General features: G+C 39.4%; 1 protein-coding gene across 1 annotated transcript in view; it reads left to right on the forward strand.

Moving 5' to 3' along the window:
• Positions 1-16,495, forward strand: part of LOC113499608 (protein unc-79 homolog) — an 84,479-nt gene that overhangs the window by 20,629 nt on the left and 47,355 nt on the right. Inside the window, exons 2-21 of the mRNA XM_026880124.1 lie at positions 6,460-6,579; positions 6,930-7,091; positions 7,324-7,494; positions 7,760-7,852; positions 8,929-9,114; positions 9,526-9,685; positions 9,924-9,996; positions 10,076-10,158; positions 10,464-10,595; positions 10,930-11,055; positions 11,132-11,253; positions 11,673-11,862; positions 12,271-12,370; positions 12,480-12,635; positions 13,116-13,218; positions 13,303-13,418; positions 13,785-13,890; positions 14,406-14,521; positions 14,974-15,156; positions 16,349-16,429. Coding sequence (XP_026735925.1) covers positions 6,460-6,579; positions 6,930-7,091; positions 7,324-7,494; positions 7,760-7,852; positions 8,929-9,114; positions 9,526-9,685; positions 9,924-9,996; positions 10,076-10,158; positions 10,464-10,595; positions 10,930-11,055; positions 11,132-11,253; positions 11,673-11,862; positions 12,271-12,370; positions 12,480-12,635; positions 13,116-13,218; positions 13,303-13,418; positions 13,785-13,890; positions 14,406-14,521; positions 14,974-15,156; positions 16,349-16,429 — 2,579 coding nt within the window. The remainder of the gene's footprint in view (positions 1-6,459; positions 6,580-6,929; positions 7,092-7,323; positions 7,495-7,759; positions 7,853-8,928; positions 9,115-9,525; positions 9,686-9,923; positions 9,997-10,075; positions 10,159-10,463; positions 10,596-10,929; positions 11,056-11,131; positions 11,254-11,672; positions 11,863-12,270; positions 12,371-12,479; positions 12,636-13,115; positions 13,219-13,302; positions 13,419-13,784; positions 13,891-14,405; positions 14,522-14,973; positions 15,157-16,348; positions 16,430-16,495) is intronic.

Here is a 16,495-nt window from a genome sequence, read left to right on the forward strand (position 1 = left end):
TTAGAGATTGATTAGTTCTCGTCACTCTTGTTTATGAAGTGAATATTGTGAGTAAAAGTGATTATCCCCTTAGCTTTTTCCATCTACGTTTTCCAAAGAGGTGAGTTTCTTTTTTATCATATGTGACTAGGATAAAGATCTTAATAATTCGCTGCGTAATAAAGTATATCTCTCTGTCTGTTCGGGTACGAGCGGGGTGTGGGCCCCGACTGACCCCCGCTGCGTCATGTTGGCACAGTTGCAAGTACGCTCGCTTTGCGTTCAGTCGCGTCCCCAACTACGTTTTTGATATCCGTGAACTTGTACATTCTCGTACCAATTTCTAAGTGATCCAAAAATGTAGTTAACTTTTCGGAAAAATACGCCCGGCAAAGATGGCGCCTATGGTCGCACCTGTGAAGACCAACACCGCAATGCGTCGTTTGTTGGCGCATGCGTCTCGCGGCTTTCATTAAATGTGCCCGCATTAACAGGGTGGGGTCCTCGCCCCTCCCGCCGCGCGGAGATGCAGGCTGCAGTCACGATCTCACTCGCGTCGCGTAAACTCGTTTCGTCACTCTTAAAGTCTATAAGTGTAAAAAATAGTTAATCTAGGATTTATTCGGAACTGCGACTTCTGATGAGGTGAGCTTCTTGATTGAGGTGTTCCATATTATAATGTAATTTCTCAGCAGTCAGCCCGTAATTCATGTAATTACAATAGGTGGTTTTTATATTTCTCACAATTGGGAAAAGACACCTAAGTTTTTCATATTCATTCCTCCCCTTGTTTCAATTTTCCATGGTAGTTTGTCTTTAGAAACAATGTAGTTTAAAATTTAATACATTAAAGGCCAAATCCTTTTATCGGTAATTGTCGAAACTACATTTCCTTTTTGATCTTTCGCTATATCTTCTTGTTACTCGTGTACCACAACCGAGAAAAGGTCACGCCCATGACGATCAATTCTGCATTGCGTATTTCTTCGCGCATGCGTCCCGCGGCCCTCATTAAATGTGCCAGCTCAGGGAAGACAAAGCCGGGTCGCTGCCTCCCCTCACCCGCCGCCGGGAGACGCAGCCTGCAGTTGCAAACTGTTCATAACTAGTTCTCGTGACTCTTTCAAGTGTGTGTGAATAAAAGTGTTGATCCCAAAACTATTCGGACTAGCCTCTTGTAATTTGGTGAGTTTCTTCAGCCTCTAGATTTTTTAGCTTTCCTGAGAGTCAATAGACAAATCATTCGTGTTTAATAATGATGGTTACAGATTGAAAAAAAAAACACGTTTGCTATTTATCAACACAATCGTTCCGTCGTTTTATGAATTAATGTTCCTCTTTTGTTTTAAATTTCCCGATTAAGACTAAGACATTGTTTTAACCGGAAATCACACCCGGGTAAAGATAGCAGCTGAAACAACTCCCTTGACGCGCAATTCCGCATTGCGGTAATCCTTCGCGCATGCGTCCCGCGGCCCTCATTAAATGTGCCAACCTGGCCGGGCACCAGCAGGGTGTGGGCCCCGCCCGACCCCCGCTACGACATGCGGGCGCAGTTGCAAGTCCACTCGCGTTGCGTACAGTAGTGTCCTCAACTGCGGTTTCTATGCATATTAATGATCTTATACATTCCTGTATCATTTCCTCAATTTTAAGAGTATCCTATGGTTTGACTATTTCTCGTGACTCTTGCTTATGAAGTGAATATTGTGAGTGGAAGTGATTGTCCCTGTCGTTTTTTCCATATTCGCCCATCTGATGAGGTGAGTTTCTTTTTTATCAAATGTGATAAGATTAAGTTCTTAATAATTCGCCTCATAATCAAATATATTTTAGTCTTTTTTCTGCTCCCAGTTTCTCAGGGGACCAAAAATAAATCTTACTTTTCTCTCGGAAAAATACACCCGGGTAAAATAGCGCCTATGGTCGCAGCCGTGATGATAAATACCGCAATGCGTCGTTTGTTGGCGCATGCGTCCCGCGGCCCTCATTAAATGTGCCAGCTCAGAAAAAAAGTCGGGTCGCTGCCTCCCGTCACCCGCCGCCGGGAGACGCAGCCTGCAGTTGCAAACTGACTCTCATCTCGTGCACTCGTGTTCGTAACTAGTTATTGTGACTCTTAAAAATGTGTTTGTGAATAAAAGTGTTCATCCCGAAACTATTCCTACTAGCCTCTTGTAATTAGGTGAGTTTCTTGACCCTCTAGAATCCTTAGAGTTATTACACAAAACATTCGTGTTGAATAATGATAATATATGTGAAGTAACGTTTTGCTTTACCTCTAAAGTTCGTTCCGTTATTACGTAAATTAAATTTCGTCTTGCGTTTTCATTTCATGATTAGGACTATAAATATTTTTCTCTCCGTACATCACATCCGGATAAGGAGGATGTTTAAGTATTTTGATCTTTTCTCTTTGTATTGCCCGTGTGTCAGTTAGTAGCTGAAACCACTTCCCTGACGCGCAATTCCGCATTGCGGTAGTGCAAGGCGCATGCGTCTCGCGGCCCTTATTTAATGTGCCACTCCGGCATAGCAAAAGTGGGGACAATGCTCCCCCCGCTTCACCGCAGGGCGACGTGGGCTGCAGTTGCAACACCACTCGCGTCGCGATCACTCGCATTTTAAATTTATTCGTTTTTGTGACTTGTTATGTGCGTGGTCGTATTGGCTCTCACAGTGGCTCTTATTGTGTCTTTGTGAGATTAGGTAAGCTTTTAATTTATTATTATTGATCCTTTTGATTTAAGAGCATACCACAGTTAAATGTAAATGTATATTTTTCAAAGTCCTATAATTATTGAAATTACCGTTTCTCATTGTCTGATTGGTACTGTTAAGATATTCTCCAACCTAAATTACACCTGGTTAAAATGGCGGCTGTAACACGCGCCTATGATGATCGATAACGCAAGGCGTCATTCTTTGGCGCATGCGTCCCGCGGCTCTTATTAAATGTGCCGACCTCGGTATGATAGCAATGGGGTGTGAACGGCTGCCCACCCCTATCAGTTACACTATAATTAGTCCTTTTGGGTTTTATATTTGAGTGAACAAAGGGCATGATCTCGACTCCATCCGAACTTTTGAGTGTTTGAGTGGGTAAATGAGATTCTGTACACTTGGTGTTAGATCTGAACTGGAATTATGTAGTTCCAAGACGACAAAAATATTTAAAAGTAATGCATACAAAATTAAATCATTTTTTCGAATATCTTAATACTTGACAATTTCCGCTAACAAAGTAATACATTTCTCTTTTACTGTTATTGTATTGCTTACTTTTTCTGCAAATCTGAGCCGGGTAAAATGGCGGATGTAATACGCGCCCATGATGCTCAATACCGCAGTGCGTCACTCGTTGACGCATGCGTCCCGCGGCCCTCATTAAACGTGCCCGCTACGGCAGGTGGGGTGCGTCCCTTCGACCGGCCGCGGGGTGAAGCAGTCTGCAGTTACAACTCCATTCGCGTCGCGTGCACTCGCTTTCATGATTAGTTCTCTTGAGTTCAATGTTTGTGAAAGTGAATAAAAGGATAGCACTTCGGAGCAGTACCTTATAATTTGGTGAGTTCCTCAATATGGAAAATTGCATTCGCGAATTACATAAATAAGTCAGTAATCCAGTCTCCGCGTGCGAGTGTTCGATCTTAGAGTAAAGTAATTTTCAAAGCTTTTCGTCGATTTCCTTAGTGTATATTTTTGCGTTGCTCGGAAGCATGCTAAGTTCCCGTATTAAGGAAGAAATAGTATCATGCGAATTAATTCATCCTTTTTTCGTCTTAAAATAAAATCTTATCCGTTTAATATTCACGACTAGTTCAGTTGCCAATGTATTGTTTCCCTATTCCGCGAATCTTATCCAGGTAAAATGGCGGCTAGAGCCACGCCTGTCATGCTCAATACGGCACTGCTTTGTTAGTTGGCGCATGCGTCCCGCGGCCCTCATTAAATGTGCCAGCTCGCCCGGCTAGCGTAGACGGCGCGGCTCACCGGACTCGTCGCACGGCGATGCAGACTGCAGTTGCAACCGTGCTTCTAAAGTGTGCACTCGTGTTTGTGATCCGCGTATTAGTTAAATAGTATATCTTACTAAAAACTGTCCCTCAGTTACCTTTTTTCTGATTTGCTGTTTTACGAGGTAAGGTCAAGCTTTCTAAAAATACTTCTCGAGTTACATGTCGTACCATAATTTTTCTCTTTTGAAAATTTTAATAATTTTCGGTAATTTGTTGTATTTGGTTTCCGATAAGTGCCTAGCAAAAGTAAATTAACTATCGATTACCATACCCAAGACGCGCAATTCACGCATGCGCTTAGTTTTTCAGACTAAATGTGCCTTTCGAAATTTATACAAAATCTCTCCAGATTCTGTCTCTAACCTCTTTATATTATTCGTGATAAATGAAATGTCTAGATAACTCAGCCAGACTAAGCTACGAAAACGGTGCCCTGTATTGATTTTTCAGACCTCGCGCATGCGTCCCGCACGTCTACTTAATTGTGCCTCATAATGAGTCTGGGGAGATTGAATACTTTTCTATCTTTCATAAAATTAATTTCATGTAGTATATTAGTTGTTGTCAATCAATAATTCGAATGTTAAGGTTTATTTTTTGAGAAAATGGCAGATTTCCGATATGGGAAATCATAAGTCCGAAATTTTTTCACAAAGGCTTTAACAAACATCCCCAGTTGTACGCGTTCCTTGAGTTTCCCCGATTTTCCTTTGTCGCGAAGGAAAATGATGTAATTTTATTCTCTTTGTCACGTTGTGAAATCTGATATTTTCTTTGTCACGTTGTAAAATCAACTTAATCTTCCAAGGTTTTAAATGATATTATTGCAAGAAGCGGCAATTTCAATCGATTGTGAATATCAAGATATCCGGTTATTAGTCAATGCAGATGTCGTCGACGCAGCACCCTAGTGTCGAGATCTAGGGCTGTGTCTCTCTCCATCGACCTTAAGTATAATTCATTTTATTCAGCAGCTAGATAAAAAAACCGTGAATATCATTTATTTCAATATATTCTAATTTTATTTATCTATGTTATATTTTAAAACTATCGTGTTATTTTTGTGTAAGTACAAAATAATTTTGTAAAATATTCATGTTCATGTGCACAAAAATCCTTTAATCCTACGGTGGTTCATGGAATGCAACTTACATACATAACTAACATACTTCATAAATACTACAAATAATCATTCTCATGCATAATTGTTGACAAGAAATATATTTGCCATAAAATTTGATTTAACCAATATTGAAACCCCAAATTTCCACCTATGTGAACGAATAAGCGTCGACCATTGTTCGCTGCGCAATATTATATTTTAATTTAAAAACATACAAGATACGCAATAAATCGCATATCCTGTGAACTTTGTGAAGTGTTCCTATCTCTTAGGATGCAAATCGCAATTTTAAACAATCATTGAACCCACTTGCAACGTGTGAGTGACGCGTCCGGCGTGGGGTCCCGCTCGTGTGTCTGCACTCGGTGTGGCCTCGAATACTCAATCTTTATCTAATATAAAATTTTCGTATCACGGTGTACGTAATAGAACTCTATCTAAACGGTCCGATTATCCTGAAATTTTGTGTGCATATCGTTCATATAGGTCTGAGAATCAGACAACATCCATTTTTCCTCCGCCGAAGACATTTTTTTGTGCACTTTGGCAAAATAGCTTTTGCTGGGTCAGCTAGTGTACTTATATTTTTAACATTTCCTCAAAATAATACTAGTAGGAACCTTAAAAGAAAAAGGCCATAGGTACTATCCTTCAGTTACAGAAGAGGATTCTAATCAGGAGATTCAAAATTCTTTGCTTAGGTACCAATACAGCCCAAAACGAATATCAGTCTAGCCGTAACACACAGATGTGGTAAAATATGAACGGATCAATATTTTGTTACTAGTACGACTACAGACCGTATAATCAGGTAGACAGGCACTTGAATTAATGATGAAAAAGGGGTGCCTTTGAGGGGCGATGTCTAGCCCCAGACATGTAGCAATTAAATATTCAAATACAAAGGGCTTTTTCCTCTGAGGGCTGGGGTTCGTTATATACTACACCCCTGCATTCAATATTGAATGCACCCTTATGTACAGATGCGAAATTTATTACGTTAAATTCAGTTTTACGCTTGTCCTATGGGGGCGGATTACATTGTAGACATATACAAAATGGCGTATGTGAGGGTGCTTTGTGTAATGCGACGGACACGTTTTTAAAATTTACCACGAACGACACATTGCAATGATTTTAATTTACGTGAGATACAAGTTTTTACAATACAAGCTTTTCGAAATGTGACTTAAACCATTTTGAACAGTAAAGGCACGGTTCAACTCTACCCTATATCTATATCTATTTCTATTCCCCTTATGTACTCAGCCTTATATCACGATACCAATTGAGATAGTTTCCATCCGACGATGTATCTACAGCGTTATTCCTGAACAGTTACAGCGAAGATCCGCAGTCTGTACGACGCCCAACTGCGGCTGACTCACAATATCCAGCCATTGCCATTGGGCACTGATATAGCCAACACCATCAAATATTTCTCGCAGACGTTACTCAGTAAGTACTCCTGATTATTATTATTTTAACTACCGGAATATTTTTAGTTGTTTTGTTGTATATTTATCTCGATGTTCTTATCTATGTGTATCTTCACACAACATGAGAACATTACGGAAATGTTGATTTTTCGCAACGTAACTTAACTAATAAAGCGCATAGTTTTGGTATATTACTAAAAAGTTATTTTAAGTTTTCGAGGAATATATCACTCAAAAGCGCGATACACGTCACGTCCGTAATCGTGACTATAGAGGAAGCTGATTTACTGTTAAAGATTTTGCCATATTGTTTTTTGATCGTTTGGTGTTCGTTTTGTTCCCATTATTAATACGGGGTAAATTTTGCAGGCGTTCTTAAAGATGTCCCACGCTCCCCTCTGGAGATGCTCCGAGATGCGGACAACGACGGTGACCGGATGGCATTGTACCCAAACCTGGACTATAAGAGTCTGTTCAACGCAATATCAGGGCTCGTCGATGCCACCCCACATCTACAATACGGCACTCAGGGTATGTATGATTATTTATTTTTAGGGAAAAGTAATAGACCGATCATTCAAACATTAAATATTTGTAAATGTCGATTTATTTACTTATGGAAAATTGCTTTTCAAAGTTACTTAAAGCCTAAAATTTTTGACAACATTAAATGCCTCATTAAATGTAGCTGACATACAACATTGAAAAATCAACAGAACAAGTCACCTACGAATTTTGTTACTAACTTAATGTGTATGTTTAGCATTCGGCCAATCGGTCCTGCAGTGTCTGGGTTGCCTCCTACCGTTCCTGGAGTACGATATGATCGACAACCTGCCCTTCCTGGTGGCCTACTGCGTGGCCGTGTTCCCTGTAGCGCTGCACCAGGAGATCTTGCATCTGCTCTGCTATTACATCTTGCCGTTTACTATCAGTAAGTGTTTTGATTTTTTTGTCGTCGTATTGATCGTAGAGTTGTTATTAATTCCAAAAATTGGACAGATAAAAGTTGGAATCACATTTTTCCTTTTTGATGAAAAAGCCACTTGATCACTTGCTTTTTGCCTGAAACGTTTTTAAAGCGATCCAAATACATAGCTGAAATTGATGAAGAATTTGTAAATAATTACTGTAACTTGTTTAAGTTCAGTATTTGGCTGTTGTATGTCTGTAATTAAATAATGCTTTTGTTTCTTTAGCACGCAAGTATGCGGGAATGGAGGAAGAAAGTCAGGCATCGCAATCTGTTGCGGCCATCATCATGATGGTATTCCAACACTCCAGTAATCCTGGTAAGTCGCTTGTTACAGTACCTACTGTGAAATATGTTCAGTGAAATATCAAGGGTTCGATTCCTGAAGTTACAAGTTTATGCGTCAGTTCATAAAAAGATGAAAAAAATAATTATGGTAATTTCTAGACATCTATTTTGCCTAATTTATGATTTTTGTTACCTACAAACTAATGTCTGAAATTGTATAGGTATAGTATAATAAATTCCTCCTTTAGTGAAAACAAAAACACAAAAAGGAGCCGTCAGATGATGATAAAATACTATTACATGAAACCATGAAATAAGCCGGTAAAAATGGTGGCTTTAAATTTCAAGTCGGTAAAACAGTATCGAAATGGCGGCACAGACACCGCTTTATTGTCGCCATCATGTGAGCGTTGGTAGAAATCAATGTTCAGTTCCTTGTATTACATAGCGTCGCTAGTCATGCCACGTCGCGTGTTGCCTAGCGACGCTATTTTGATGTGACAGCAGCGATTGTAAAAATGATTTATGACTTTCGACCCCATTTAGGGACTTAGAATATTTTCCTCAAATTGTATAAAGGGGTGTTACTTATTTATAGTAGGCGGTAACTTGGGCGGTTTAATTTATGTCTTGATTATTTGAGTTGGGCGTTGTTATTACCTATTCCGGCAGTCTGTTAATTCGTAATATTTTTTTTTAAAATGGACTCCTTCTTTTATTTGTTCCATAGTCTTTTAAACGAATTAGTTACTATTCATAAGGGGTCGTATTAAATACTGAACTAGGCATTCAATTGTCTGCCCATAATTAAAACCAACCATGATGTTAATCACACTTAACAATATTTCTGAAATTTACCATTTATGTACACAGATAACTTAAAATAACACTTAACACGAAAGAGGTGAACAAATGAAAGAGGGATTCTTTTTGTACAGATTTTAGAAATGAATTGAGGATTTAACACAAAATTTTAATATACTTTACCTGGGCCTTTGCCTCTGATTATTTTGAACAAATTCTAAAACAATTAATTTCTTTTTAAATTACCTTTATTAAGTTCCTTTCCTTCGTGATGAAGCTTCTAAGAGCTCTATCTCCTCCCAGCCCACCACTGCCAGCTGCTAGAGTGCCTGATGTCGATGAAGCAGTCGGTGGTGAAGGACATCCTGTGCGTGATAGCGTACGGCACGTGGGGCGCGCGCCTGTCCGCCGCCAAGCTGCTGTTCTACTACTGGCCCCCCTTCGATGCTAAGCTCTTCGATCGAAAGGGACTTCTTTGCAAATTCTCTAGTAAGTGCTCTTTAAATTTTGTTTGGGTAAATTAAACTTTCCTTGCCTGCTATAAGTGTTTTAACATTAATCATTATTAATGTTACTTGACTAACTTTAATAGTCTACTAATATGTGTTTTTTACGTTAGGCCTATCTGCGACACGTTACGAGTGGCTACAGATCAACAATAGATTTATGACTTGCTGCCTATAAATTAAATCTGAGATAGATACATAAGTTTTTTTCTATGACCGACAAGTAACATGGATAAACTATCCGTATACTTTACATAATCGATATATCTGTAGAGACCTAGATGCATTACGCAACAATCCGATTCTAACTGATTTCCCATTTTCTTTCATCAAAATCGTTACCTCCAAGTATTCATAAAGTAGTAGTAGTACACAATTGTCTCCCTCCCCCCAGACGACCTGGTCCCGTTCCTGTGCCAGCGCGACATGTGTCCTAACGCGGGCTCTGCGGAGGCTGCCAAGGTGTGCTACGACCACTGCATCAGCGTCACCTTCGCGTCCGACTCCCCGCCGCCCCTCTATCTCTGCATAGAGTGCGCTAATGAGATCCACAGGTATGCATTCATTTTTACCAGTAAAAAGAATTTGTATAATTGTATTCATAGCTATACCGTGTCATTAACCAAAGAAAACATAATTATGAAAATGTCCAACGAGTTAAAAACAAACTTTAATTTTTCTTAGACTAAGAATTGTGTTGCCCAAGTTGTGTAACATTTTTGGAACATAAAAAAATATTTATTAAAATTTTACTTCCGACATTATTGATTCAATTTTTGTTTCTTGTTCTAGGGAACATCCTAACCAGCGTTTCTTTGATATTCTTCACCCTCAGCAACAAGTTTCCATGGTTTGCGAAAATAAGGTAAAAATATTTTATAAACAGATTGTTTTGTAGGTTTGTATACTTTTAGATGAATATTAACAGAAACATATTGTTCCAGAATTGTCGCTCAACAGACAAGGCTGCGTACTCTATTTGCTTCTCCAATGAGTGTGCCAGCTATAACGGAAACCATCCTATTAGGTAAGATATATAATGTCCTATTTTTCAGATTAACATCTCAATATTGATTTATCCGAATTCACAGCCAGTTTTCTAATTTATGTCTATTGGAACTCATTTTTTGTATAAGCATCACTAGGTACTTTTTAAATACCTATCATATTCAACTAGATAGAAAAAACTTTTTACAGTGCTTTCTTCCTAGCCTAATTATACTTTGACATTTTTTTCTCTAGTCCTCGGTTTTCCACTGCTGGGCAAAGGCCTCCCCCATATCCTTCCACGATTCTTCATTGACATTATCACATATTATTCTTTTCTACCAGATACTGCCAGCAATGCCATGGCAACCGTCACAACAGCCGCCGCGGCGGTGACCACGTGGTCCACACGCGGCTACCTCTCGCCTGGCAGATGGACAGCGACATGCAAACCAATCTTGTAGAAGCCATCATCAGGTAAATGGAAAAATTGTTTATTGGTGATTAGGGGGTTACGAAAAGAAAAAAAAGTGCTAGACGAAATGATAATCTGTTGTTTTGGAATATAAAAGTCACTGTTTAGAAATAATCACTTGGGTAATTTCTATAGCTACCATTATGGCTCTCTAAAATTGGAAAAATTGCTTTATATTGGAAAAAAAGTCTTATCAATTTACCATTGAAATGTTAAGCTTACAATTTCTTCAGTTCTCGATTAAGATTTTTGTTAACAGTCTGAGTGGTATCTCATTCTATTATCTTAATTTCTCTTCTTATTGAATAGCAACTAACATAACGATTCCTTCCCCAGCCTCTTGAAAGAAGCCAAGCCGATCAACATGGAAGACCCGGACAGTTCCACTGAACAACTGAAGCCTCCACTCAGCGTTGAACTACCCGATCCCATCTCTGTTGAAGATCGACAGCTTCTAGGAAGGTAAGCCTCAAAATCTTCAATTTTTTTGTTTTTAAATCGATTACCACCAAATTCTTACTGTATAATTTTGTTCTAGATATGGAGTGTGGCTGATGGTGGGTCTCTGTACCCCGAACCCCGACACTCCTGATGAAATCCTTGGGCGTCTCCTATCAGTTCTGTTCCACTGGTTCCACGTCACGTCCTTCTCGTATACGGGTAAGTCATTAATTAATAATAACCGCATACGATTTTTAGGGTACTAGTTACTTTAATTTCGCACCCTCTTTAAAGTTGTAGGAAATTTGAAGTAGCTTCGTTATTTGTTAAAATTGGTTATTCTTTTTTAAAGCATTGCAAGGTCATTTAGCTGTTGAGGCGTTTCTTTCCGAAAAGCTCAATTTATTATCTTAATCAAATTATCTTAAGCTCATCAGGTTAAGAAGTACTTTATATCGCTGTTCCATTAGATTAAAAAAATACATTTAAAAATTTCAAACTCTCGTGTACGAGTTCTACAGCTAGTGCTCCACATATCCCTAATTTTGGGACCCAGGTTCTAGTCATATCTATTGCTTTATGAACTTAAAAATGTAGTGTAAGTACAATAAGCCTAACATAGCATGTTCTCCTACCAGGTGAGACAGCGAACACTGTGGAGAAGCTGAAGGTATCCCACGTGTGCGGCTGGCTGCGCAGCATCGCGGAGTCGCACCGCGGGGTGCTGGTGGCCTGCCTGCTGCCGCACCCGCCGCACTACACGCGCCAGGCCGGCCACTGGGACCAGCTCGCCTCCAAGGCACACCATCTCAAGGATGGACTCAACCGGTAAGGGGGCTACACGACTCATGAAGAATGAGTTCTAGTGTCTACGTCAACACGCCACACCGTTCAATTTGAAAGCTTTTCTGTGATCCATAAATGCTTGTCCTGAGTCTGAATGTCTTTGTGCATGTGATTTGAATGTTTGAAACCCCAGCGACGCAAGGATGAAATTCCTTAATGCGTTAGTCGTTTTCGACTAGAGTCGTCAAAACAAAACTAACTTGATCTCCCCTTGTGTGTATTATCCATAGTCACGGTACACGGTGACATGGTAGAGTTTTCTTTTAACTACTATGAAATGTAAATGTAATTTTGTTCAATTACTTTTAAAATAGCTTAAACTATCTTGCTATATCAAGGAAAACCTTTTTTACTCAAACAATATTGTGATTATTAACGTTTCTTTACCAGGTTATATTGTTTGATCCCGTACGGTGTCATCACTCAGTCCATCTGGGACTACATCATGCCTGCTTGGATGGAAGCCATCTGCACCGATGTTCCTGAGAAAGTAAGACATTCTTATATTTTTAAATGTTGTTATTTAAAGTACAATAATTTATTACTTATTAGAAATATTTTCTTATACGGATTTGACAATCTTTTTCCCTTATACTTAGGAACTGATGGAGTTAAAAGTGCCATTAGGCAAGATCTTGGAGCCGGAAGGTGCGATGGTGGGAGTCGACGAGAAGAACCTGTACAAGTTCGCAGTGTTGAAGGTCACCAACACGCCTACCCCTGATACTGTACTCCCGGTCCTCGAGTGGTTCCAGGTAAGAGTTCTAATTGTATGTCATTAAATATGAAAATTACTATTTGGAAACATGACGATTATTCTGCTTCTAAAATAATGCAGATGTGACATTGTCTATCCAGGGCAAATTGTAAAATTACCTCTGGATTGTCACTGTTCATACTTTACTTTGCCAAATGATTAGATTAGAATATTCTTTATTGTACACCAATGTAATGAGTTATACTTCTAGTGATCTTTTTTTCATCAAAGTACTTCTCCAGCTTTAAGTTGAGTGGAAGAGAGTGTCTTCCTTCCCTTGCACTATGTATACCGGGGCTGTAGTAACGCTTTTGGTCAATCCCGCTGGCTTAGTAGGCATTGGCCTTAATGGGCTTGCTTTTCTATGGAGTCACTTATCTGAACTAGCATTTATATTAAGTTGATGTAAACTTGCTGTCTTTTTTTCGTCTATGTATTTTTAGGTATGTGTGTATCTATAATATCATCATCTTTGCAGACCATATCGATGTTGGACGTGAAGATCCCTCTTTCTCAACTCTTCGATCTATTCAGCCACTGCGTTGTCAACCTACCTGAGAAGATATTTAAACCACCCACAGGTATGATATACAACGACACCCGGGATACAAATACGCTTAATTAAATGTTATTATTTTGTGTATAACACTAATATTTGTTTTTAGATGGAACCAAGCCGAAAGACCCAAAAGAATCTCCAAATGAAAAAGACAAGGATGACCAGATGAAGCCACAGAACTTAACTTGTTGCATACTCATGCTGGATATATTACTTAAGCAGGTTAGTTTCAAAGAGCTTTTGATGACAGATTTTTTTTATGAATAGTATTTCTTGTACGAAGACACTACACTACTTTTATATTAAACTTTTTCACGCATAGCCGAGTATAGTGGTATAGGTCACCACACCTAATCCACTGTAGGAGACGTGCCGCAGGTTCGATCCCCGCTGTAGGACCTGACCACTTGTGTAACAAACCAAATGATTGTTCTAACCACTAACTTTGATTGTGATTTGTACTTTTGTAAAAGTCGAAGTCGATCAAAAAAATAATGTCAATTTCACTTGTTGGAATAATAAGATGAAATTTCTTTTGCAACCTTCAAGGTTTTATTCACATAACTAATTCCACCCTATTGTTCACAGATGGAACTGCAACAACGTCGCATCAACAGTCAGAACGTGAGCAGTGAGGCGACCAAACTCCTGCGCTTGATGCTCAAGTCGAATCAAACCAACACCATTGAACATGGTGAGTCTTCTTTGTTTATTTCGATTGGTAACAAGATAAAAAACAAACGTTCTTTTAGCGGTTTTCTGTTCTATGGACTGAAATGGTATATGTTTTAAGGCACTTTGCAAATAACTGTTGATTTCTTGAAATGTGTTTGTCCCATCGTCATCGGCCTAGCCTTTTCCCAACAATGTTGGGGTCGGCTTAAAGTCTAACCGAGTCACCTAAGTACCGGTGTTTTGCAAGGAGCGACTGCCAATCTGACCTCCTCAACCCAGTTACCTGGGCAACACGATACCCCTTGGTTAAACTGGTTGTTAGATTTTTCAAGCTTCCGACTACCTGTGATCGATTCACTTATGCGGTTATAGCTTAGCCACTAGCTCCTCCGATAACGATATTGTCAAGTGTATCAATTACTACATCTCAGTGTTTTCAATTGCGCTGAAGATTATTTGTCACATGGGTTATCTTGGGGGGATTTTTATTTCTGAATTTGGTGTTGTAAACGTGTATGTTTGTCCATGGCGTAGCGGTGTGCCTGGCGGAGGGCGCGTGCTCGTACTGCGAGGCGGCCGCGCTGTGGCACCAGCTGGCCGTGCTGCTCGTGCGCGCGCTCGTGCCCGACAAGCCCAAGCCCGCGCCAGAGGTACGTGCACACTCTTATCTGTGCTTCATTGTTTAGGATATCAATAGGTTTTCGTTGTGTTCGATCCCCGCGTAGGACAAGCATTTTAGCATGTAATCCACGAAAGCTGGTCCCGAGTCTGGGTGTCTTTGTGCTTGTCATTTGATTGTTTGTGAAACCCCGCGCGACACAAGGATTAAATTCCTTAGTGCAGGAGACTTTTTTATGTTATTTAGTATTGAAATGTGTAATTTCGCAAGATGTCTAAATTTTTAGTTAGGATATAAAAGAAATATCTAGAAAAAGTTAGTTATCAAATGATTAAAGTGAAGCCCCATTTTTTCGGCCACTGTGTCCCACTAGCCAAAGGCCTCCCCCAAATCCCTCCACAATTGTCTACTCCGAGCCGCACTCACCTCACCTCAAAAAAACCACTCAGGACAAACAAACCTAACATTCCAAATATCCACCAGCCATCATTCGACGACATATGGGCTGAGTCCCAGTCCCACAAGGCCGCCAAGTCGGAGGAGGAGCGCAGCAAGTCGGGCGGGACGCCGGCCACGTCGGTGGACGCGCTGCTGTCGCTGGCGGCGGCGGCGGGGCCCGAGCGCGAGCGGCCCAGCGTGGGCGGCGTGCTCGTGCACATGCCACACGTACGTACCCGCGCGGCTACAGGCTGGTCACAGTCGCACAAGGCTGCTATACCCACACACACGGTCCTTTGGCTGCTATACTATGTGATTGGAGTCTTGTCCGAATCTCTTACTGATTAATTTCTATTGAAAGTCGTGATACGATTTAAAGTAGCGGATAAATGACGTATTAACGTCAACTTTGTCGCAATAATTTCCTGAAGACGCAAAGAAAAACTGTTTTTAGAATGTTAAAATCAGATACTATATTCTTAAATTAATGTGTCAACAAAAGCTTTACCATAGTTTAAACTTATGCTCCTAAACTTTGTTAAACTTTATTCGATATTCACAAACTTGGTTTATTATTTGAAATCATGTTTTGATAAGACAGTTGATCGTTCCGGTTATCGATTAAAGAATAGTCAAAATATTATTATCTCGATACATAAATAATAAATTAAAGGTACTAATGTCAATTGATATACTTAATCTTTTTCCCAATTTTTATTGTACATAATAAAGGGACTCGCCTAATTTAGATCGGACAGGACTTTTCTTACATTTAGTATATTGATGTTCAATGGATTAGTTTTTGTTAACTTTCAAGTATTTTGGGTCTTATAAATTGTTACAGTATGCATGAAGCTAAATAGATTGATGGTAATCATTTATTGTGAGTCATCTGTAAATGATTGAAATACAAATTTCGATATGTTTCGTATATGTCTTGTTCTAAAAGCCAATATTGGGTATGCATGGTGGCATGATTAAATATCTTTGGTCCTTTGAATGTTTTGTAAAACACAAGGACACAATTTCTTAAATATTAACATGGTTTTATGGTCATTCTTTAAAAAAAAACTTATGAAAAATTAAACAACTTAGTAACATTTTTAGTTACTAAAATCGATTCCATTATAACAAATATCTGGACTTGGAAACTAGACTAGATTGTTTATTCTGTTACGGTGTTAATGAAATCACTGGGGAAACTCACTGAAAAGTTTGAGCATCTGCAATAACGTAGTATTAAACTATAAATTCATTTTTAATTGGCTCGCAAAACAAGAACAATCTAAACTAAAACAGCACACAATAACTTACCATCATTAAAACAAAAATTGGAAATAGCACGCTCCCATCGCCACTAGCGACCAGCCAGCCAGTCTAATATATGTCTTAGTAAATATATTGTTACGTAGTTGTATAGTTTGTTCATTTCATGCAACTCTCTCTCATAAGCGACGTCGGCTCGGATGCCACGATCACTAAATCGTCAGGCGACACGCAAGTATGCCACTGGATATTATAAACAGCTTTGGTTTTCGAGATGTCTTACATGGACTGGTTTGACTAA

The sequence above is a fragment of the Trichoplusia ni genome, chromosome 12 (assembly GCF_003590095.1).
Source record: "Trichoplusia ni isolate ovarian cell line Hi5 chromosome 12, tn1, whole genome shotgun sequence".
Lineage (NCBI taxonomy): Eukaryota > Metazoa > Arthropoda > Insecta > Lepidoptera > Noctuidae > Trichoplusia > Trichoplusia ni.